The sequence below is a fragment of the Postia placenta genome (assembly GCF_002117355.1).
Source record: "Postia placenta MAD-698-R-SB12 unplaced genomic scaffold POSPLAscaffold_15, whole genome shotgun sequence".
Classification (NCBI taxonomy): Eukaryota; Fungi; Basidiomycota; class Agaricomycetes; order Polyporales; family Adustoporiaceae; genus Rhodonia; species Rhodonia placenta.
Genome location: NW_020169846.1, coordinates 866,672 through 890,142, shown reverse-complemented (window position 1 = coordinate 890,142; position 23,471 = coordinate 866,672). Strand labels below are relative to the sequence as shown.

General features: G+C 57.4%; 6 protein-coding genes and 1 non-coding gene across 7 annotated transcripts; 3 read left to right on the top strand and 4 right to left on the bottom strand.

Moving 5' to 3' along the window:
- Positions 1 to 1,770: 1,770 nt before the first annotated feature.
- On the bottom strand, positions 1,771 to 2,027 carry POSPLADRAFT_1049548 (hypothetical protein; the record flags this gene model as incomplete). The annotated part of the gene is made up of 2 exons (XM_024479780.1): positions 1,771 to 1,875; positions 1,959 to 2,027. 2 exons carry the CDS (start codon positions 2,025 to 2,027, stop codon positions 1,771 to 1,773), a joined length of 174 nt encoding a protein of 57 aa, XP_024335139.1.
- A 661-nt stretch (positions 2,028 to 2,688) lies between these two features.
- POSPLADRAFT_1154329 (hypothetical protein) lies at positions 2,689 to 3,083 on the bottom strand (the record flags this gene model as incomplete). The annotated part of the gene is made up of 3 exons (XM_024486840.1): positions 2,689 to 2,832; positions 2,896 to 2,939; positions 2,990 to 3,083. Coding segments are annotated over 3 exons (282 nt in total), but the record flags the coding sequence as incomplete, so codon positions are not given.
- A 3,774-nt stretch (positions 3,084 to 6,857) lies between these two features.
- On the bottom strand, positions 6,858 to 9,438 carry POSPLADRAFT_1049547 (hypothetical protein; the record flags this gene model as incomplete). Its single annotated transcript, XM_024479779.1, has 9 exons — positions 6,858 to 6,868; positions 6,947 to 7,040; positions 7,120 to 7,248; positions 7,398 to 7,550; positions 7,782 to 7,848; positions 7,962 to 8,234; positions 8,299 to 8,519; positions 8,577 to 9,079; positions 9,138 to 9,438. 9 exons carry the CDS (start codon positions 9,436 to 9,438, stop codon positions 6,858 to 6,860), a joined length of 1,752 nt encoding a protein of 583 aa, XP_024335137.1.
- A 1,453-nt stretch (positions 9,439 to 10,891) lies between these two features.
- Positions 10,892 to 13,394, bottom strand: POSPLADRAFT_1049546 (glycoside hydrolase family 28 protein; the record flags this gene model as incomplete). The annotated part of the gene is made up of 14 exons (XM_024479778.1): positions 10,892 to 10,917; positions 11,224 to 11,328; positions 11,423 to 11,499; positions 11,629 to 11,716; positions 11,786 to 11,843; positions 11,915 to 11,959; positions 12,020 to 12,058; positions 12,112 to 12,198; positions 12,252 to 12,287; positions 12,347 to 12,393; positions 12,452 to 12,471; positions 12,544 to 12,842; positions 12,903 to 13,118; positions 13,269 to 13,394. The coding sequence occupies 14 exons, from the start codon at positions 13,392 to 13,394 to the stop codon at positions 10,892 to 10,894; spliced, it is 1,269 nt and encodes a 422-aa protein (XP_024335136.1).
- Positions 13,395 to 15,815: 2,421 nt separating this feature from the next.
- POSPLADRAFT_1154498 (hypothetical protein) lies at positions 15,816 to 17,192 on the top strand (the record flags this gene model as incomplete). The annotated part of the gene is made up of 8 exons (XM_024486855.1): positions 15,816 to 15,880; positions 15,939 to 15,972; positions 16,130 to 16,273; positions 16,336 to 16,422; positions 16,493 to 16,546; positions 16,575 to 16,620; positions 16,673 to 16,735; positions 16,810 to 17,192. The coding sequence occupies 8 exons, from the start codon at positions 15,816 to 15,818 to the stop codon at positions 17,190 to 17,192; spliced, it is 876 nt and encodes a 291-aa protein (XP_024335135.1).
- Positions 17,193 to 19,384: 2,192 nt separating this feature from the next.
- POSPLADRAFT_1049545 (hypothetical protein) lies at positions 19,385 to 23,032 on the top strand (the record flags this gene model as incomplete). Its single annotated transcript, XM_024479777.1, has 17 exons — positions 19,385 to 19,612; positions 19,753 to 20,156; positions 20,191 to 20,329; positions 20,448 to 20,592; positions 20,639 to 20,721; positions 20,784 to 20,858; positions 21,284 to 21,303; positions 21,399 to 21,442; positions 21,727 to 21,817; positions 21,876 to 21,909; positions 21,960 to 22,000; positions 22,027 to 22,148; positions 22,197 to 22,315; positions 22,368 to 22,421; positions 22,473 to 22,533; positions 22,585 to 22,647; positions 22,722 to 23,032. The coding sequence occupies 17 exons, from the start codon at positions 19,385 to 19,387 to the stop codon at positions 23,030 to 23,032; spliced, it is 2,034 nt and encodes a 677-aa protein (XP_024335134.1).
- A 224-nt stretch (positions 23,033 to 23,256) lies between these two features.
- On the top strand, positions 23,257 to 23,342 carry POSPLADRAFT_t143. Its single transcript has one exon. It is a non-coding gene; the product is annotated as a tRNA-Ala (tRNA).
- Positions 23,343 to 23,471: the final 129 nt, after the last annotated feature.

Below are 23,471 nucleotides of genomic sequence, written 5' to 3'. Positions count from 1 at the left end.
GGGGGCGTGGGAAGGTGGGGGGGGGGCGCGGAAGGGGGGGCGGCGCAGGGAGGTTCCGACTCCGTGCGCTTCGCCGTCCGCGTTCAGATCCCACCAAACGACGCCGCACAGCCAGTACTTTCTCGCGGGGGAGGGCGAGGACTATTATGATTATGGTGATGGTTGTGATTGTGATTGTGGCGCACGGCCACCTGGGCGACGACCCACACCGAGGCCGAGCCTGCGGCCCGCGGCCAGTGAACGGCGACCAGCTGGCAGCGACCTGCCTCAGGGTCCCGCCGCGCGCGAACGCGAACGCGAACACGACTCCGCGCACGGCGAGACGCGCGCAGGCGTGGTGATCGTGGTCAGTAAGGTCGTCGCCGCTGCAATCGCCGCTGCAGTTGCCATGCCTCTCCCGTCCCGCCTGACGCTGACGCCAAGGGCCCGCACACGCATACACGCATCATAGCATGCAGCCCATACTGTATACCGTATACTGTATAGTATCCGGCCCCCGGGTCGCAGCTGCTGTAGCCGGATAGACACCGTTAAGACACCGAGCGCGCGCGGCGTCGTCTGCGTCAGCAGCAGCGACCCTGCGCCGGACCCTGCCACCCTGCACCGGACCCTGCCACCCTGCCCCTGCCACCCCAAGCACCAAGTCCATCACGCGTGACGCACCCTGCATGATGCATCCTGGTTCCTGCCACCCCGGTGGCCCAACTGCAGCGCGGAGCCCGAAAAGCTTGAGAGTCAAGACGCGGACTCTGAGCTTAACAGCCCCGCTGGCGCCCCGGACATGAAGCCCGCCGCGCGACTCCCGGGGGGGGGGGGGGGCAGGGATAGTAGGATAGTAGGATAGTAGGATAGTAGGATAGTAGGATAGTAGGATCCTAGGATCCCGGCGAATATGGGCGCGGAGAGCAAGCACTCACCTGCGGCGGGGGCAGCGGGCCGGGGCGCGAACGAACACCCTCGGAGGAAGCCAGCCCTCCCCGATCTCGATCTCCTGATGCCAGTGCCCGCACCCGTGCTTGATGTATATGTAATATATATATACCAACAATCACCGTATCAGAAACGCAGCACCCAGAACCGTCGCCGGGGCCGGGGCCGGAGATACGCGAACCACGCACCACGCACCACGCACCACGCACCGCGCACCACGCACCGCGCACCGCGAACCGCGAACTGCGAACCGCGAACTGCGAACCACGAACGCGCCATTTCGGGGCTAGCACGGAAGAAGCCCCTGGTACCGTGTGCAGCCGGGACTGGGACGCCCGGCGCAGATTGCGCAGGGTGTGCCGCGAGTGGTGGTGGGCCTGGGACTGGGTGGTGGGTGGTCGCTGCCGTCCGACCGGTCGCGCGCGTGCACACACGATACACGTTGCGGGGCGGATTTCGCCGCGGGTCGCGCGTTCCCGCGGGGCGCGCGCAACGCGCAACACAACGACGGGAGAATGTACAGTAGCAGTAGACAGTACGGTGTACGGTGTACGGTGTACGGTGTACGATGTACGGTGGTATGTACGTGGTACAATGCAAGATAGAATATGACAGCACAGCGCGGATCCGACGACAGGCGATAGCAGACAGGACGACGACAGACACAGATATACACAGGCGCAGACGCAGACACGCAGACGCAGACACAGACACAGACACACGCCGCCGCCGAACGACGGCGGCAGGGGGACGGCGACCTTCGTTCTTTTTCCTCGTTCCAGTTCCAGGCGGGTTTTGCGGGGGTTTCCTTCTTCCTTCTTCCGTTTTCCTCGCGGGGCGCTATCGCGCGGCGGAGTAGCCGTGCCAGTCGCCCATGGAGGTCTGGCTCCCTGCATACTGGTGCAGCGTCGACGCATATCCGTTGTGGCAGTTTGCGGGCTGGGACTGCGGGCGGACGAAAAAGAATGCGAACACGCTCATCAGCGCGGGCTGTCCACTGCGTCCACCATACATGGGGCGCCGCGCACCTGATACGGCTCGTCCTCGAGCTTGACGAGCTCATACTGGTTCGTCGCGTGCGCGAAGGACGGCAGCATCGGCTGGCTCTGGCTCTGGCTCTGGCTCTGGCTCTGCTGATGCTGATGCTGATGCTGGTGGAGGCCGCGCTGGTGCGGCGGGGCGTAGTCCGACGGCTGTTGGTGCAAAAAAACGGAGCGTCACTAGGATCCCGGGCTCTCAGCACGCGCAGCCGGGGCAGGACTGGCAGGGGCGGAGGAGACACTCGCCGAGAATGAGGGGCTCGACGCGGTGCTCGAGCCCGAGGGCGTGCCGGGGAGCGGGTACGCCGCGAGCCCGTACGGCGCGCCGAACGACGCGCCGTTGCTCGGTCGTGAGGCGGGGTACGGCGACGGCGCCGGCGCCGGGTTCTGCGTCTGCTGGGACGGCGGGTGGTGGCCCGGCGGCGGGATGAGGAGCGGCGGCGGCGTGTGCGCGTGCGAGCCGTGCGAGCTCTGCGGCGGGGAGGCCGTGTACTGCTGCGGGTGCACGGTGAGCGGTGAGCGGTGAGCGGTGAGCGGTGAGCGGTGAGCGGTGAGCGGTGAGCGGTGAGCGGTGAGCGGTGAGCATGCGGGCGGCGCAGGCAGGGGCACTCACGACGTATACGGCGGAATCGGTCATGCGGCGGCGGCGGGCGTCGCGGTCGTCGTCGGGGGCGCGGGCGAGGTCGGGGCGGAGGCGCGCGCTGCGGAGGTCGAGCTGGCGGCGGAGGTCGTCGAGCTGGCGGTGGAGGAGCTCGTTCTCCTCCTCGAGCTCGCGGATGCGGATGAGCGGGGGCGGGAGGGCGGCGACCTGGTCGGGGGAGAGGGCGAGCACGCTCTGCAGCTTGGTGACGGTGCTTTCGAGCTGTGTCGTGCGGGGCGTTAGCGTCGCGTCGCGTGTTGTTGAATGGGTGCCACGCGGGCGCACCTGCTCTATGTAGGCCTTGCGCTTGGCGCGGTGGCGGGCTTGGGCTGTGGGTGCGCGGGTGAGCGGAGAGTGTGGCGGAGGAGGGGCTGCGCACCTTTGGCGTTCCTGGAACGCTCTGGGCGGTCGTGATGGGAGAGGAGGGCGTGGCCGTCGGGCGGGGAGTGGGAGGGCGAGGTGAGGGGCGTCATGTCACGTAAATGTGGGGAGGGAAGGTGATCGGGGCTGGACTGGGTGAGGAGGATCAGGAGGACTACCCTTATAGCACAGGGCCCGCGAGACGGAGAGGGGGCGATAGCCAGAGAGGGAAGCAGGGGCCAGATGCAGAAGGACGGATCCCCCGGGGTGGGACGGCAGCGGGCAGTGTTCGTCCATCGCGCGTCGGCCGCACCCATTCAAATCCCCATCACCGCATGGCACATATCCTCCGTCGCTAACCCCCCCCCCTGCCTTTTTCGCACAACTCCGCGGCTCTCGCTCAGTGCCCGCCAGCCGTCCGCCGTCTTGTGGGTCCACATCAGCGAGCCCACATCAGCGAGGGCACCAGCTCGCAGGATGCGCGCGCTGTCGCGTCCACCGCGATGGCCCCTCCGAGCCTCGCGCACGGCATAGCGTCGTCCGACGCACGCCCACCGCGGACGCGCACGACCGGGCGCGGAACTTGCCGCCGCCGTCGCGACTATGGACGACTGCAAACAAGTATTCGGAGTCGCATAGCTTTTCCATATCCCGCCTAGCAGCTGCCATCCACGATCCATGCACGCCATCGCCAAAGGCCCCGAATTCCGAATTCCGACTGCCCCCGCGCGCGGCGTGTGTCTCCTTGCCAGCAGTGGTGTCGCTCCTTGGGTTTCACACTTTAGGGCCGATGCCGCCCACCGTTTGGCCCCAGGCAGGCCTTGGCTCGTCGTACGTCACCCGAGGACGGCGCGCGTCATCGCCAGTGCACACTCTGAAGCCCCAATCCAGGAACGTGCCGTTCATCTATCGCCCCGTGCGTCTTCTGCCTGCGATCCCCCCCTAATCACGCCGCCGTCGACGTCGATACTCATATCAATAAACGGCCCCCCGGCGCCTGATTAGGCCGCTGATGCCCTAGTGTGCCCGCCGCCTGCACCAATCCCAGTCCCTGATCTCCCTCCTGGCGAACAAATCACGCCGCGCCGATTCGTCGCCGACGCGTCTCCCGCGCCCCCAAAGCGGCTAGCCTGTCTCGCCCGGCGCGTGTGCGCTGCCACCACGCACTCATGCGCGCGATGACGGGGCAGCTTTCAGCAAACGCGCGCACGCGCGACACATGCTCCGCGTCCGTCCTATCGCCCTGCCTGCGCATACCGTGGCCTTGACAGCCCGTGGCTGACGACATGAGTTGCCGGCCCGCGTGCCATGGTTGCCGACACGCCGCCCTCGGGGTGTGTGCTTGAGTATCGAATATCGAACATTGAATGAATATACTGAGTACTGAGTACTGAGTACCGAGTGACCGCACTCCTCTGCGCCCCCGCGCGGCGCATGTGAGCCCCTCCGACTCTCCGACTCTCCTCTCGCCGCAGCAACTGCCCCCGGGGCACCAGGCTCGCTCCCTGCGGATCCCATGAAGAACGAACGGCGGCAGGGCCCTCTCGTTCTCCCATGCTCGAGCGCGCTGCACCTGCCCCCTCCGGCGTCCTGCGTCCGGCAACAATCCACAATCCGCAATCCACAACCCGCAATCCGCAACAAAAATCTAGCCCGCAATCCGCAAAACCCAAACCACAGACGCGCGTGGGGGTTGGGGGGGGGGGGGAATCCCTGAGCACAAACACAGACACAACGCGCGCCCTCGATAGCAGCCGAACGAACGAACGAACGAACGAACGGACGGACGCCAATTGCCTCACTCGCTCGCTCACCCCCTCGAGTGCTCACGCGCACGCCTTCACCTTCGCCTGCGACGTGCACCGGCCGCTCGCCCGCTGGTCACGCCTGCACACGAGCACACGCGCACACGCGCACACGACACGGACCCCCCTCCCGCCCAATACGGCAAGCACGGGCCCGCTATCGCGACGCGCCCACCCAAGCCCCAAGCCCCCAGCTCCAAGTCCCCAGCTCCAAGCCCCAAGCTCCGGACGCGTCCCCCGTCCCGTGCGTGATGCATGAAGCCTGAGGCCTGAAGCCTGATGCATGAAGCCTGAGGCCTGATGCATGAAGCGCGAAGCCTGATGCATGAAGCGCGAAGCCTGATGCATGAAGCGCGAAGCCCGATGCTTGATATGTCGACATGTCGATATCCCATGCCCATGTGCATGAGCGAGCACGCCCCCGTCGCCCGCAAAAAAGACGCAGCGGCACGCGCACCGGGCAGGGTGCAGGCACAGGGAGATCTCCGCGTTCCAGGGACTGCCGGCGCGGCCGTGCCAGTCCTGGTCCTGGTGCTAGTCCTGGTATGGCACGGACAGGCGAGGAGATCCCCGCGCCTCTGCGATCCTGCGATCCTGCGATCCCAGCGCGCGCGCCTCTGGTCCCCGTCCGCGGACAACGGACAACGGGCCACGGGTACCAACGGACGGCGGGCACGCGCGAGGAAGGAAAGGCAAGCAAAGGCGTCGCCGCGCTGCTTACCTCTCCCCGGGCTGCTTTCTGTCTTGTGCGCACGTCCTATTCCTATTTTCCATGTCTATGTCTATGTCTATTTCTATTTCTATTTCTATTTCTATCCGCGCGTCCTATCGCTGGCGCCCCCAGGGTCCACGATGGCCCTGCCGCCCGCGCGTCCAGCGGCGGCATTGCCACGGTGCGAGGCGAGGCGATGTGCACCCGGGTCCCCAGCCGCCGCCCGATACCCGAGGCGTATGCATGGCCGAGAAGGACTGGGAGCCTCGGGCAAGCACACCACACTGGCGCAGCCGCCCTGCTGGCGGCTCCCTTTCCCCGTTTTATTTGGTTCTTTGATTAATTGACTAATTGACTAATTGACGGATTGATAGTGATCGCTGGTGGTGCTCCTTGTCTTGCACTCGCCAGCGCGCCGCACCCCCGTAAGGGAATGCGTGCCCGGGCGGACGCACGGCCAGGCCGGATCCAGTGCGAGTGCGAGTGCGAGGGGGGGCCGTGCGCTGGCAGGGCAGGGCGCCAGGCAAGCACCGACTGGACGCGCTTGGCGCCACCGCCGGGACGGGAGCGTGCGGCCGTCAATCGCACGGGCACTAGGCACTAGGCACTAGGACGCCGCGTAACGGCAGAGGAGCGCAGGGGGCGGGCGCACGCAAATCCCGCCCGCCGATCGCGCCACGGGCGATCGTGGACACACATGCGCATACTTGGATACCGTAAGCACGCGCGCATACGTAGCGTAAGCCCGCGTCCGTTCCTGGCCGCGCTCGAACTCGATCGATCGCAGAGCTACGAGATGTACTGTATTACTCTGTTCTGTGTACGGCATGTCGAGGGCCATATGCCAGCATGGCCGCGGATCCACCGCGCGGTGTGCAAGTCCCATCTGATGCCGATGCCGATTGCGCGCCCGCGCACCCCGCCGCGGCGTAGCGCCCACGCTTCCGGCCGCGCATCAGCCAAATTCGCATTCGCTTGATGCCGCCGCGGTTGCCGGAGCCGGGCGTTGGGTGTTGGGTGTTACTTACTAGTACTGTATTATGATGGTGAACGTGCGCGTGAACGTGAATGTGAACCGCAGCCGCGGCCCAGTATAGCGGTAGCGGGCGACCGGGCCACACACACCTGTGTCTGTATCCTGTGGCCCTCGTTACCGCGGGTGCGCCGAGGATAAGTTAATCCCATTACGCCATAGCAGCGCTGTCTACGGCCGTGGCCGGAAATGCAAAACGAAAGACGAGTACTACAAGCGTCCGGGGCACGCTCTCTGACGACCACGACACAGTATCGATACACACAAGGGTCCGCCGGCCCGCAACCACACCCCGCATCTCCGCATCTTCGTGCCCAACAGCGCAGCGCGACAGCGCTCAGAAATTCTCTGCGCAGGACAGGGAGGAGAATGAGAACGAGAACGAGGGTCAGCAAAGCGCCCGCGCACAACGACGCTCCGACGCACCTTTTCCGAAGAAGAACTTGGTGCCGCTCGGCGTCGAGTACTTGTTGCAGGAGATGTGCAGCTGCTTCGACAGCACGGCCGGGCCGCAGAAGAACTGGCGCGCGGACACGGACACGGACACGGGCATTCGGTGAGGCCGGGCAGGGACACGCGCGGAGAGAGGGGGCACGTACCACGCCGACGTCCGTCTCGGGGTGCTTCTCTGCGATGGAGCTGAAGACCCTGTCCCAGTTCGGGCGCCCGTAGTGCGTCGGGGCCCGCAGCGAGGTGATGGCGTCCTTCTCCGCACCCACGTCTTGCACCTGCATCAGCGCCACGTCCAGCATCAGCATCAGCCATCGGCCGCGACAAAAGCAGAAAAGAGGGAAACGGGAAGAGGGTGAAAAAAAAACAAGGGGAGGGGGGCGGAGGGGCAAGAGACAGATAGGGGGCAATAGGGAACAGCGCGCACAATGATGTTGTTCATGTCGTCCTCCTTGATCTTCGCGGTGAGGTAGATGTTGATCTCGATGCGGTTCTGCGTGTCCTGCTCCTCGATGGCCTGCAGGAGCGAGTGGAACCATTCGGCGCTGCCAAAGTCACGGATGACCCAGGTGAAGTAGACCTGTGCAAGCGGGCGCGGTCAGCCTCCGTGCGCCTAAAATATACATGAAAAGAGATGGAGGAGGTGCATGTGGATGTGGATGTGGATGGCCACCCGAACAACGTGCCGGCTGGACACGGGTACAGGGACACAGGGACGGATGCAGGGCACACATTGATAGAAGGACAGGAAAACGGATGGCCTGCGATGGAAGCTCGGGGGAGAGAAACCGCCTGGCGCGCGTCTGCTCACCTTCGACAGCCGCGTTGGCTTCGAGTTGTTAAGGTTGTTCATGCGGTACCAGATAGACTTCAGGATCCTGCGCGCGCCAACGAAGCGTACAGGGTGCAACAGACCAGATAACAAGAAACAGAAGACAGAAGACGGTCAAATCACACACCCTGGCGGCGAGGAAGGGAACGGGAGACGCACGAGGCAAACGGCGTGACGCCGATACCGGCACCGACGAGGAGGACGGTCTCGTAGTTGAGGAAATCCTCGGACGCGGAGCCGAAGGGCCCGTCGACCATCACGCGCGGCAGGACGCGGTTCACGGGCGGGTTCGTGTTCGTGCCGATGAGCTTCCCGCCGGCCTCCACGCCCTTCTCCTTCGAGTCGAAGTCGCAGCCGACCGCGGCCGCGAGCTCCCGCGTGAAGTCGCCGACGATACGGATATGCACCGAGATGTAGTCTTCCTCCGGCGCGCTGCGGCATACGTGAGCAATTCACTTTTGAATCAGATTTAGCGGGTATGTGTGCGGCTGCGTACCTCGTGAGCGTGAAGGGGTGCCACTGGAAGTACGAGATCTCCGGGCAGGAGAGGAAGATGTACTGTCCGGCCCGCGTTGTCGTCTTCTCCTTCTTGATCTGGAGTTCCATGACGTTCGACGGGTGCTGGATGACCTTGGAGATGTAGGTCCGGTGGCGGGAGCGCACTTCACGGAGGATACGCTCGAAGGTGAAGATCACACCGCCAGTAAGCCAGTAGCGCTGCAATCCCGCAGTCAGCCGTGTCCAACACTCTGCTCATCGCGGTGCAACACATACCCAGAAGACACCGATGGAGTTCCACGTGCAGAACGGCTCGCGGTCGGGCTGGATCATGCAGAACATGCCGTGCAGCTGCCAGTTCAGGAAGAAGACGATGAACAGGTGATGCGTGTACCAGAACTTCTCAAAGTTCGCGCGGCGGCGCTTCTCGATCGCGTACCACACCATGATGGCGAGGGAGGCGGTCATGATCCAGCCGGTAACGCCGGGGCCCGTCGTGAAGTTCGCGATGAGCCAGACGACGAAACGTTCGCCCGGCGTCTTGGCGAGCGGGTCGGCGAACGCGAGGCGCGCAAAGTTGACCATGTGCGCGGCGATGTGGATGAAGGTGAAGAGACAGATGCCCCAAGCGACGGCCTTGTGGAAGGTGATGTTCTTGTCAAAAGGGATGTACGAGTTGAGCGGCGTGCGCCGGAGCAGCGAGATGAAGTTGCGGCAGATGGGCAGCAGGATGAACGCCACCTCGACGTGCAGGACCAGCGCCGCGGAACGCGCGATAGCTTGGGGCGCGACTAAGCACGTTTCTGGGTAAGGTAGCACATACGACACGGTACTCACGGTAGGTAATACCGAATGTCTTGCGGGCGCCTTTGAGATCATCACTCGTATCGTAGTACAAGAAGCCGAAGACGATGACGAGGACGTGGAGAAGGACGAAGAAGGTGAAGAAGAGCCGCTTCCCGCCCTCGTTGATCATCCACAGACGCCATCTGTCGACCCACGTTTCGGGCTTGTAGGGTGTGGAGGTGATGGTGCCGACGGTGTTGGACCGCTGAAGCGGCTGGAGGCGCCTGCGCTCCGACTTGTTGCGCTGGAGGTGGCTGGGCTGCATGCCCTGGTCCGCGAACGGGTTGTCCATGTCAGGGTGCTGGGCGAGCGGCAACTTGCCGTCAGAGAAATCGAGGTCAGAGGAGCGTTTGGTCCAGTTAGCGGCCATTGGTGGTAAACGGTGAGTTGATAGCTGTCGTCGTCTTCGTCCTGCACAGCGGACAAGGAATGAGCGAGGACCTGCCTGAGTAAAGGACCGTAGAGTATCACGAAGGCGAAAGGGGAAGAAGTGAAAGCTAAAAGTAATGGGCACTAGGCTGAGGCGGCTGTGTGCTTGGACATCCCTTTTGATTGTCGGCCCCCTGACGGCTGCCCGCCCGTTGCCATGGCAAATCTGGACAATTTCGCTCTCTGGAATTCACGCCTGGTCTTCCAGCCTCACAGAGACCGTATCGACCGCGCAACACTCATCGTCCAGGTGACCATCGCATATCTTCATGTTCTAACCCGCCGCGTTCTTGTTTTCCGTTTACCGGCTCTCTGCTGCTCGAATGTACCTCGACATCAGGCTGCTCATCGCTATCCGTACTCCCTTGCCAAGGCGTAGACGTTACACACGGCAGGCCGGAATGCTGACACCGGGAGCGGCAACAAAGCGATGAAGAGAGACAGATGAGAGATGCATAGCAGCAGCCGCCACCGCATCGCTGATGCACATCTCTGGCAGTTGGCCACATCCTGGCTAGACGCCCGGCAAGTCTTCGCAGCGGCTGCCGTTCAAATATCGCCTACAATTTAAAATGGCCCACTCTCAGGACCGCTGAAGCCCCGTTTCTAAGTGGGAACAAATGCTATCATAATCTTGAACAGAAGCCTCCTGGGGTGCCACCCGAACTTGCGGGTCTTGCAGTTGGTTCCCATCACGTCTCACTAGATAGTGGGCATAGCCATTCTCGATGCCACCAAAAGTGTTTATGATATCTTCGCTGCACGCATATCATTCGTTGGGCCCCAATCTGATTCCTTCGATCGACGGTACTGGCCCCCTCTTGATCCAGCTGCTCGTTTCTTTCTGCGCCCTACATTGACAACCCATCCAACTCGTACAGCTATGCCCGGCTCATAAAGAGACCTAACCTGCAAGGCTTGTGCTTGACCAATCTTCCACGGCCACCTAGCGACACACACAAGGATTCCATTTGCTGCAATCCAACTGGAAAGAGGAAGAGTCTAGGATATGCTACAGAGGAACCGATCATAACACCAGTCCGTGCCCGCTGCCTGGCAAAACTCAAACCACCCCACCTCCTGGTGCAATATACTTCTGGGTGGCGTGGTTTCGAGGGCAGCCTGCCGCAAATGCGCGGTGGTAATGTACGATATGAGATTTCGGCAATGTGGCACCGGCCTGGTCAAGATCGGCTGTCTGGCTTCACATATCGCCTACTCTGCGTCCCCGCAAGCTGGCATGTGCATAGAATGAACTCTCATACTGCCGGCCGTGCTTTCAATCTATCTGTGTCTACAAATACTTCACCTTCGACTCATTTGACAGATGGCATCATGGAACCTGGTGTCCGCATGTCAGCCGGCACTCTAAGGTTCGTTGTACAATGTTTCGAAGCTTCCCACCGCGCAGGAGCTCGTATGCGGTACGTGTCCTCCATACTCTCCACAGAGAGCATTCTAGCTCTGAGAAGATGTCCATTTGTGCTCAAGTTCAGGTACCACAAACAGAATGCATGCCCATTTCCCATGTACAAGTTTGCAATCACGTCCGTTCTCACGCCGAAGCCGACGTGCTGCAGGCTGATAAACCAGATCCCTTACGGTCAGCGGCGCCACGTTTCCGTACAGATTGACGGGCACGGCTCACCTAGTAGCCCATCTTGGCTCACGACATTATAGCAGTTGTACGCCGCCTTCTCGCCCTCGGGCGCTGTGATGTTGATGTCCTGGAATAACAAACCAGGGCACGGTGCTGCGGGACTGCATTCGATGTCCACGACTATTCTCGTCCGTCAGTGCTAAATTTATCTTGTTTATTTACAGAACAGGGCACAAATAGTACGCACTCAGATCCGTCGCCGCAGATCCTGTGAAGTTCACGAAGGTGAGGTCGCTGAATTGGTACTCCGACGGGGCGTCACCGCTATGCACGCCCGTGCCGTTGCCAGGGTGTACAGTTAGGATAGACAGCCAGACGCGAGACAGACAGACAGACATTTGCGTTAGTCCTGCACATCGCTGTCAAGACGAAATGGACTAAGTAGGTACTCACGGATGTCCGCTGTTCGTTTGGTACAGCTGGATGGGGTTCGTGACATTGTCCAGGTAGAAGTTGCGCATCGTGGCATTGACAGTGCGGCCTGGCAGACGCAGCCGAGGTGAGAACTTATCTATATCTGGGCGTAATCACATCGCTCACCGGGGTCCACCCCCGCCTTCCGCAGGAGGAAATCCGATCGTCGTACCCGTCCAAGACTTGAAGTAGACCTATGTACCCCGTCGATCAGACACAGTACCTCGGCTCCCACACGCGCGGTCCCGAAAAAATTGCCACGCACCCCGTTCCGCATATATGGCTGGATCGCAGGATCAAGCCGGATTAGCTGCGCAGAGCGAGTGAGTGCCCTATCCCCTTCTGCAGATATTGAATCTGTACGACTCACGTTGACGTTCTCGATCGTGATGTTCTCGACATTGTCATACTGCGACAGCAGACGTCAAGCTCCGGGCAAGTCTCGGAAGGTACAAGACGTACCAGGTCGTAATACTGTCCGAGCGAGCCGAACGCGATCCCGGTTCCGCCGTGGCAGGTGATGTTGTTCGCATATATGTTCGTCGAGTTCTGTGCGCTGGTTAGCGCGGGATGGCCCTGCAGATGGACTATATGGCACTCACGCCCTTGATGGCGATGCAGTCGTCGCCCAACGTGATCTACAGAATGACAGGTGTGTTGGACACTCCGAGATGGCCCAGGCAGACACGAAACGTACATCGAAGTTCAACAGCGAGATGTTGTCCGAGCGGAAGGTGTCAATACCTGCCGTGGACAGTCAGCACCTCTGATGCCCCTAGCAATTCCAGCATGTCCGACGCACCATCTGTGTTCCACACGATGCTACCGGACATATACAATGCATCAGGTCTAACTTCTCGCATAGACCACACGAGCACGAGCACGATCACTCACTTCTGGTTGAAATACAGCGGGTCCGCGTTCGTCGCGTTGCAGTACATCCCGTCGTACACGACGTCCTGCGACTCGGCGATCGCGTTGCACCAGAACGGCTGGCCCTCAATGCGGAAGCCAGCGATGGTCGCACGCGCGGCGCGGTACACGGTCAGCGCAACGGGCCGCCCATCGCCGTCGATGCGAGTGCCGTTGCCGTACCACGACCACCAGTACTGCCCGTTGCCGATGATGCCGCCTGTGTTGTGAGCGTCCACGGTGAAGTCGTGCCCGGTGATCACGAACCACGACGCTTGGCTCTGTGTGGGTGTGGGTGATCAGCGCACGCACGTAGTCAGAGCAAAGGGCGTTGTGCGCACTTGGATGAAGATGACGCGGTAGGTGTTTTCGGGCTTCATCCAGTACGGGAGGTCCGCCTTGAACTGCGTGCCGGCGCGGCTGCCTGTGTCAGGAAGGCCAAGGAGTAGAAACTCAGCTTTGGTACTCACGTTGAGGTAGCCGTGCAGGTCTACCCTTGCCTCAACAAGGTCCCATGTCATCTTCCTGCGCGCAAGCCAGTAAGCCATGTTCATCGCCTTGTATTATGCAGTCTCACCGAGTAACATTATACACGCCCTCCGCAAAAATCGTCGTCCCGTAGTGGCCGCACTGCGCTATGGCTGCCTCGATCTGTCACATTTCCCTTCTCAGCGAGATCTGTGCATCTCCCGCGACCCTCAACACACCTGGTCAGTATCGTCTTGTCCCTCACCCAATGGTGCGAGCGTGCATGCGTTTCCGCTGTAGGTCGCCGCGGCAAAGGGCGTACCTAGCAGCAAGCCCAGAACGAATGTTTTGCACCACGATACCATGGCTGTTTCGAAGGAACTACGACCTTTGATGCTACACGACGACACCACCTCTTTATATGTGTGGACAGGCAGATCATGGCCGCCCTCGGCTGTGTCGACGTCGTCGTCGATACACCGGCTTTGACGCGAAGGTAGGTCTCGTGGCTCGCGCGCGGACCGGCGAGAAGTGGAGGGGTGCACGAGAAGCGATGACCGTGCCAGGCTCGCGCTTGATCTCGAGCACGGGCAAGTGACCCACAGATCTTCGATCGAACATGATCGAGCCCGAGTCGGAGGATGTATGTATGCAACGCGACTAGCTGTGCCGTCCCTGGACGAGGCATACCAGTCTATCACAGTCGGGCTACGTTAGTACCATGCTCGTTTCACTGTAGATTCATTATAGAGTGAACACCTCGTAATTTCTCACTATATGTGTGCAGGTGAGTGGTATGCCGGTGATCGCCTCGGAAAAACTGACCGGGTGATGTAAGAGAATCTTCGAACTCGTGATGCCCTTGCAGTATTGGGAAACCCATAGAGCTTGTACAGCAGCGCGCGGTGATATTACGCCTCACCCGAGAACAGCAGGGTTTTGGACCTCAGCATCACCTCGAAGATCTACGCTTTCTCGTCAGCCTCGAGGCTTGAAACCAAATAATCTGGTGTCATCGGTATTCAGAGGAGGTTCGACGAATTTTGTGCGTTGTGGTGCCAGGCGTGTCTTTTTTTTTTTTGTAGGGGATACGAGGACGCCAGTAAAGGCAAAATGGTTTATCCACACCTGACATGCAGGTAGTGAGGGGATCTCCCAAATAGGGCCTACCCTCTAAAACCTCGTTGTGTCTCTCTTCTCTGATGTTGCCACCAGAGCGGACACTCTCCGCACAGCACCGCCCACCACTAGAGCAACCTTGCTAGGGCCACTATGGTGTGATGGGGGGCCCATCCCAGCAGAATAAAACTGCTGGTCCAACCTGTGACAGTTGAGCGGCTCCGTGCCAGGCGTGTCTTGAATCGTGATTGACTGACTGCAGTGACAGTCTAGCATGATTGCTAACGAGAGGACTCTCAAAGTCATTTCCACACTGTTGGGCTCAAACCGCGACTTGTACTGATGCAAGGAGCTCGATAGCCCAGTCCATCATTATAACTGATTTAGTGAAGACCGGCCAAAAGTCCGATCGTGACATGCAGCTCATGGACACCTCCAGCTGAGATTGACCTCTGGGTATCCATTACCAGCATGAAAGAGTAGTGGTTCCTGCCAGATGGGCTTTTGGAGACCTATTAACAAGTAGACTGATATCAGGCAAACTGTTAGAGTTCGCCACCACTTTTGTGCCCTCTTTGAGAGTCAGTTTAACCATCGCGGTACCACACTGCCGCATGGTGTAACGCTATTCCGACGCTCGTAGTCATGCCTTAGAACCCAAACATCAAATTCCCACAGAAGGCGACCAAGTACAAAAAATGGCCATTGTCTTCTCTCCGTTCTGCTATTTGAACGATTCGAGGAAGCGGTGCGCATGAGTCAAGATATTCCGTTGGATGTGGAGTATGTCGACAGCCCCTCCACCGCGGCGCTGTGGTGTGGCTTGTCTGCTCTCTTGCGCTTCCACATCCAGCACGGCGACTGGCAGTGCTCAAATGTTCTTGATACATACGCCACAAGGTCCCTCCTAGGCCTTCACTTTTCTCTCCACGGGCGAATACTAGATGCTCATTGGTCACAGTTAGACCAAGGTTTGATGGGGGAGCGGCCTTTGATCTTCCAATCGTGATTTATGAATACGTGACCCTTGAATTGTCTTGATAATGAAAGGATGTATTATTTTCGACGGGTCCATTCAACACGCCACGGGACCGCGCAAATGTACTGCAACGGTGGAGTCTGAATTTGTCGCCATGACCTGTGAGTGACGGAGTTTGCAGAACTACCGCAATTTGGTCGCTTCCAGCCGGCATCCATCTACAGCTCGCAATTCATCATGTATCACCTTGAAACTTGGTATACAGACTGCCAGAATCATTATAGATGATGCCTGAGCGATGAAACATACGCTTTTTCACTCGTTTGAGCAGATTGGCCAAGGCATCAATATGTTTTGCAAAACCCCGACTCGGAGTGACCATCCTCTGATCCTCAAAAAGGTCGCTCTATTGTAGGTTGCCTAGAAGAGACTATAAAACCCCGTAAGTATCCCACAGTACATCGCCTCCTTTTCCCCACATGTCAGTACAGCCACCTTCACGCGTGTCAGTCTCTCCGACAACTTACGCTCGCTGTTCCTTCAGTCCATACAGCACGTCCGACGCCCGGTCGTCCACAAACCCGAGTTTGATCATCTTGTCCGCAACTCTTGTGTCGCTATGAGCTTAAGATCGCGACTAGGTACGCCCAGTATTGTAGGCCGACTATTCACGGAACTCATGATGATAATGATCAGGCAGCTGTATGAGACTGCTTTTTTGCGACTCGAGCCTGCGTCCTTTCATTACTGCGGGTGAGTGGGTCGGAACGGAGGGATAGCGTCTCGGGACGGAGACTGATACTCGGTCCAGGGGCCTTGTTATACGCACTGCAGTCACTTTCTCGGTGAGTAGCGTATCCCCGATTGTGTTCTACGTTACTGAATGAACGAACGCACAGATGTGTATGTCCTTCCTTGAGCTCTAACAAACCAGACGGTGTTGTTGACGCAGCGAGTGTAGATAGATGCATTCGAGTCATCACGCATAGACAAGTCCCGTAGGTTGTCCTTGCGCTCTGTGCAGACCACCCGTCCTTATGGAACATAGTGGGTTTCCAAAGGCTAGGCACTTTCGATATTGTCCTGGGCTCGATATACGCAGCGACATGCGGGATGTGTTTATTCGGTGTTATAGCGGTCTCGCTCGTGAGTCCTCGACTGTGTGGCGTTGCGCCATTGCAGCCGCTAATTCAGTTGTACACGCACAGCAACGATTGTGGATGGCATGGCTATATGCCCGGTTGAGTGTTGTGAGCGCGCTGGCAATCACAGGAACGGACCTATTCAGGGTCATCGTGCGTTTCGTCCTCAAGGTGCATGCCTCGCGGTTGCGTGCCTTCTTGCAAGCGCTGATTGATTTCGTAGAACGAGCTCTTAGACGAGTGCGCCAAGATCGCTCAGAGCAAGACAGTCATTAAGGTGTGTCATTCATTTCACTGTGCAGTAGTGGATACTCACGATGGCGAAGCTCGGCCTTTCCGAGGCAACCACAAGTGAGACGTTTTCCTGTCCTCACATCCGCAGTATGCTTACGTCCACACTCAGACTGCCGCAACAAATGGAGCTATGGCTCTACCCTCGAGATCATCACATTAATCTTTGTTGCTAGTACGTATCGCTCTACTTCTCCTCTTTCGGCCCTCGTCCCCGTCCCGCTGACGCACGTTCTCATCGCCTTGCAGTCGGCGTTTCCTGTCACAGTTTGCTCGTCTTCGCCTGGTCAAATGAGCTGCACGAGGCAGCTATGTGGGCCAGACTCATGCGCCCTCTCGCGACCAAACCGCCGCGCCCCTCCGGCGGCGAGGATGCCCACCCCGCACACGACAAACCACCGTTGCCCGCTTACAACGCGCGGCAGTGTGCACAGCCTCACGGCGCGCCGCCTGCATACGACGGGCACGACGACAGCGACGACGTGAAGCTGTACAACGATGCAAAGCCGCCGCTGTACTCCGAAGATGACCTCGAGATGCTCGAAAAACAGGAAACGTACAGCGATGTTGTTGGCCCGGACCCGTCCGAGGATTTAGAGGGCAATTATGGATACAAGGACGTCATGAAGTGATGTCGTGTTTCGGGCTTGCCCTGTGTTATCGCTGCTTTCGTGTCTTGCTGTCTGGGTGCACCATGCTTACAGTTTTGCTTTGCTTTTGGACAATGTGTTTGCGGTTACTAGTGTTCGTTGTAGTCGCTGTGCCGCACCCATCTGTATGTTACCATGTCTGCCCTTGTCTCTTTGGAGCGTCAGATACGCCACTTCATTCCGGGTATGTATATGGAGGCTACACAAACATCCCATCGCTTCCTCATATGACGGGCTAGCAGAGTCTACTCGCAGTAGCGACAGCTAGTGGTTGTAGGTACCTAAAGCTGATAATCTATGTCCAGCTCACGCAATACAGCGGCACGAATACCATGTACCTTGCTCTTGAATTTGCTGAGGCCCCGCCGATGTCAATACTGTTTGGGTAAAGTTAGTGATTTCCTTTATCAGGCTTGCGCGCATGTGGAGCTCGCGGGTTCAAAAGTATTCCGGGCTCATACTCAGCTCTGATTGCGTATTCTTGACAAATGGTCGGTTTCAAAAGCAATTTCATTGTGTTAACAACTATTGAGCGCAATCCTCTTCGTCCAGCGGCTGAGGACCACCACACACGAGAAGCTGCTGTGCCGGGCTGATGCCGTATTGTCCGACATGCCTGCTCACAGTATGTGGGGTGCGGTCTGGTGCAGTTCACTGGCTGCGCCATAGTCGCCTGATACTATGAGGTGTATAGAGTTGCTCATGGCCGCGTTCGCAAGCCTCGGGTTCACGAAGCACTGCACATTTTTTCATGATCCTTGTGTCAATAGATGCATCGAGATCTTCTTCACACCTGTGAATATTTTCAGTGCAATGAGTGTTACTTGTACCGGCACGAATCCGCGAGGACGACTCGTTTTGAGGGTGTAATAGGCATAGAGTTGCTCAAATCGTCACGGCATGTCATGGCGACAAGTCGACGCGGCAACGCCCGCCGTCGATCTGAAGGTTGCATGGTCTTGCAAACGCATCTGTGCGACGTGCCGAGCGGAGTCTAAACTACAGGCACATTCAGCCACAGGAGCAAGACGATCTCACCCACCACGCTTGTCTACACCGTACCTCAAGTGCTTTAAAGTATTGGGCTTGTCCATAGACATTTATATCAATAGAAAATGAAGACTGAAAGCTTCTGGGGTGAAATTCTCATCGCATTCGGGTGAGATCTAAATCAAGATTTGTGTGCACTGTTGTCAAAATGCCTTGTCGAGCATGCTACTCTTTCCACATTCATGATTTTATTATTTCAGTGCCATTGGGCATCCATAGGGACTATATACACTCTCACTGATTTTTCGGGATTTAAAATAAAATTGTGGAAGGCTGTATAAGGTGGTTTGAGCAACTCTATGCCTTGAGCAACTCTATACACCCCATAGTACGGCCCACAACATAGGAACAATCACTCCTGACACCGATTCCTAGGTCAAATCGAGAGGATTTCTTGAGCACAAGATCATTTGGTGTTCATACTTATAAGGTACCTGCACAGGGTGGCCATCTCACGACATGTTCACGACATGTAATGCGAGAGACACAGTGCTCTCCTTTGCCCTTTGTTTCGCACAAGTGAGCCCACTTTTTTCATGTCTCTGGAGATCATATGAAGGCCTACAAGATGTATGTATATTTGAGATACAGCAGCATAGGGTACTGAGTGCTGTACGCAATTTTTCTCAAATTTCCTAATTGTTTGAATTGTTTGAATTTTAAAGTCCGTTTTGCGGACCTCGGACATGGATTTTGGGAAGTGTTGTCGAGTCGCATCAACTGCTCAAGAGGCGCCTAATTGTGTACAGTATTCCTGACTTTGAGCAGATCCCAAGCGACGAGGACGGACAGCAATACACCAGGAATACCTTGGACGCGAGCATGGCTCGGCGACACCTAGGCGCCTGTACGAGTCGTAAAGGCACCTGAGCGTCGCTTCCCTCCCGTCTCTGATACATCCATCGAAAAGGTCTCGATGGCGGACATGAGGGCTCATCGCACTGTGCCAGAGCAATGCGACCCTGAATGTAGCCTGCGGTGGCTCAGCACACTACGGCGGATGGTGGCAGGGGAACGGGCTCCGGCTCCATTTAGTCCCCTGTTCTTTACGCGTCGAGTGTTGTGAACATCTTCCTCTGCTATAGTCTATCTCTCAGGGCGTACGCCGCCTGGATAACTCGAGAATGAGTACTGTCGACATCGACGGGCCGGCATCGATTCCGCTGCCATTGTCCCCATCTCCGGATCAGTTGCAATGTCACAATATCTCGCACTACCCTGACGTCGTTCTCCGGGATCCTGTCGACGAGAACTATGCTCGCTCTACCGACGGCGAACTTGCAACCTCGCGTGAAGGCCTCACAGGGAAAGACACCGAAACTGTGCTGCTATCTGACGAACGTGCTGCGGAGGTCACAGCCTGACGAAGATCGTCATGCCTGTGGCGCCCGGTCTCTACCCTTGCACCTCCTGCTGAGCCGGTCATGTCTACTCCGCCACCCCGCCACGGTTGTCTGCCCACGCCTTCGCCTGAAATGGGACGCAAATGCAGGAGTTCATCGACAAGCATGTCAACCGCCATACAGGCGGTCGATCTAGTACCTCTACCCCGCCGTCAAGGCCATCGTCCGCTGCGTCCCATGGCCGCTTGCTCACCATCTCTAAGGGTCACACTGTTTCTGTTGTTGTTACTTCGTCCGCGCTCGAAACCATCGCCGCATCTAGAGAAGCAAAACGGTCTGCCCTTCTGCGCGAGAGCGTTCAGCGTGCGCTGCAACTGGTGAACGCTGGGCAAGGACGAGACAGACCACACGTCTGGCATGTGAGACTCGCGATGAGAAACCCGTTTTTACCGGTCTTGATTATATGTCCAAGCTTATCTCCTACTCATCCTTCGTTGATATTCGTCGGATGCCCAGCCTCTACTCTCTCCGCCTCTGTCACCGGCTCTTACAAGTCAGAATTCGCTACCACATGGTTCGTAATTCAGACTTCCTACAATATCCCTCGGCGACGCTGTCGTTCATACGATCCCATGGCACCCAGAGAATACGCCAGAGACTATGTCCCTCCAAATTGCGAAGGCCTGCTCCACGATCCAATTGAACACGGATTTTCATAATCCGCAGGTAAAGTTCTAAAGAACTTCATCAAGAACAACCGTAGGATAAACGACGAGGCTAACCCTCCGAAGGACTTCCTGACATCCATCTACCAAATGTTGTGACCGATGAAACTCGCATGAAGGATGAGGTAGATTCGACCACGCCAGTTGTCCCTGCAGGTCCCGGACTTCTCGGCGCCTTGGCCAACGTCGGCAGGGACCTTCAAAAGGAAGCCAATGTGATGCGTTCCAATTACATGACGAACAAAGCTGAAGTCGGTGCTCGTTGTATCTCTCTGGAGTCAATGCTGACGCATTGCATCTTGTATCGTAGGCTTTCTTAAGAGGTTTATGCGCTCTCAGCGCAAGGGGTCAAGACCCAGCGAACCTTTCTTTAGCGCACCACACCTCGTACACGTGAGACCGGTGTTTGGTGTCGCTTGGATCCCCTCCTAGCTGGCCTGTCAGGTCCGTTGCAGGATACCGGCGACCTAGATATTGTCGAGATGAGCCTTGATGGCTTCAAGAACGCCATTCGTGTCGTCTGCTTTAATGTGAAACGGAGCGCAATGCCTTTGTAACAACGCTAGCGAGGTTCACTTTCTTGAGCAACTTAGGTGAAATGAAGACGAAGAACATGGACGCAATCAAGACATTCTTAGATGTCGCTATCACTGGGTGCAACAATTAGAAGGAATCCTGGCGCGAAGTTCTCACATGTGTCAGTCAGCTTGAGCACATGCAGCTGATCAGTAGTGGCGCCGAAATACCGGATGCCAGCCATAAGAGGTATGTCTCATTAGCATATCACTGACCTGTATAGCATCTGACGGCCTGCAGCCGTGTTCGCAAACCACCTACCGAGGAATTGGCGAATGAAAGTCGGTCGAGATTGCATACTGTGATATGAAGCAGATTCGTCTTGAATGGTCGATCATTTGGGAGATCCTCGGCGAGCACTTCAACCAGGTAAGGGCAGAACCCGTGGCTCGGTGTACGGTTCGTTGATTTTGTTCTCCATGTATGTGTCTTGATGTGAACGCGATGTGTGCACTGGTTGTCCGTCGTACATCTCGCTGTGGTTACAACTGTAGGCAATGGGCATGTCCGCGTCTCTTCGAGTATATAGCCGTGACCAGTACGTGTCACGTACTGGTACTCATGTGGGAGACAGATCTTGTAATCACAATAGTCAATGTTATGCATGCACCGTGGGGATATCGATCACACTGTGAACGAACAGCCTGTCAGACCTATTCTCATTGAGCAACGTGCTCGACATCCCTGTGTCAAACTGGCCCACACCCGACCCATCGTCGTGCAATTGTGCCAAGAAAGCCGTTCGCAAATCCAAGTTTAACAGCAACTCTAACGTCGTTGCTATGAAATCAAAACCACTACTAGGTACGCCTTGTATCGCAGGCGAACGATTCACGAAACTAAAGATAATGATTAGGCAGCGGTATGAGATACCCTTTTTACGAGACGTCCCTGCGTCCTTACATCGTTGCGCGTGAGTGGGTCGGAACGGAGGGATAATGTCTCGGGACGGAGACTGATGCTTGGTCCAGAGACGGTGTTGTACATATTGCTGTCACTTTTTCGGTGAGTAGCATATCTCTGACTGCGTTTGACGTGCATGAACAAACGCACAGATTTGTATGTGCATTCGAGTCACTATACATAGACAAGTCCCGTAAGTTGTCCTTGTGCTCTTTGCAGAACACCGGTCCTTATACATCATAGAGGGTTTCCCAAAGCTGGGGACACTCGATATTGTCCTGGGCTCAATATACGCAGCGATATGCGGGATGTATATATTCGGTATTATGGCGGTCTCGCTCGTGAGTGCTCGACTGTGTGGCGTTGCGCCACTGCAACCGCTAATCCAGCTATGTGCACACAGCAACGGATGTGGATGGCACGGATATATGCACCGTTGTCCATTGTGACCGCGCTGGCAACTGTAGGAACGGACCTATTCAGGGTCATCGTTGATTTCGTCCTCAAGGTGCATGCCTCGCGGTTGCGTGCCCTCTTGCAAGCGCTGATTGATTTCGTAGAACGAGCTCTTAGACGAGTGCGCCAAGATCGCTCAGAGCGATACAGACTTCAAGGTGCGTCATTCATTTCCCTGTGCATTCATGAATCCTCACGAGGGCACGTAGCGATTTGTCTTCTGGGGCCCGACGTTCGAAACGAAGCTGAACCAGTCCGAGGCAAGCACACGTAAGACGATTCCTGTCCTCGCATCCGCAGTGCGCTTACGTCCACGCGCAGACTGCCACAACGATTGGAATCTTCGCTCTTCCCTCGAGATCACCATATTCATCCTTGATGCTCGTACGTTTCGCTCTTCTTCCTCTCTTTCAGCCCTCGTCCTCGCCCCGCTGACGCACCTGCTCATCCCCTTGCAGTCGGGGTTGCCTTGAGCAGTTCGTTGGTCCTCGCCTGGGCATACCACCTGCACGAATCGGCTCGCCTTGAAATCGTCACGCGCCCCTCCGGCAGAGAGGACGCCTGTCTTGCACACTACAAGCCACCGTCGCTGGCGTACAACGGGTACAACAACGGCGGCGCGAAGCTGTACGGCGGTGCAAAGCCGTCGCTGTACTCCCAAGATGTCCCCAGGACCCTTGGAAAAAATGGAACGTACATCGCCGTTGCTAGAACGGACCCGTTCGAGGATTTAGAGGGTAATCACGGAGAGAAGGACGACATGAAGTGATGTCGTGGTGTGGGCCTGCCTTGTGTTATCGCTGCTTTCGTGTCTTGCTGTCTGAGTGCCTCATGCTTACAGTTTTGCTTCGCCTCCGGAAAATGTAGTTACAGTTACTAGTGTTTGCTGCGATCTTTGTACCCCACTCGGCCGTATGTTATATGTGCCTTCGTCTCTTTGGAACGTCATTATTGCCGTGTGGACATGTATATGCGGGCTACACAAACATTTATGGGCGTTTGGCACAGTGGTAGCGCGCACGCTTTGCATTCTAGTTTGTACTTGCGTGAGGTCGAGGGTTCAAACCCCTCAACGTCCAATTTTTTGGTTGTCGGTCAGACTTTCTGACCGCCAAGCTACTCTTTGTGTGTGTATGCTATGAGCTAGTGCGCTATCATAAGACCATGTCTTATAATTATTGGTCCGCCATCGGCTGTGCGCCCTCACG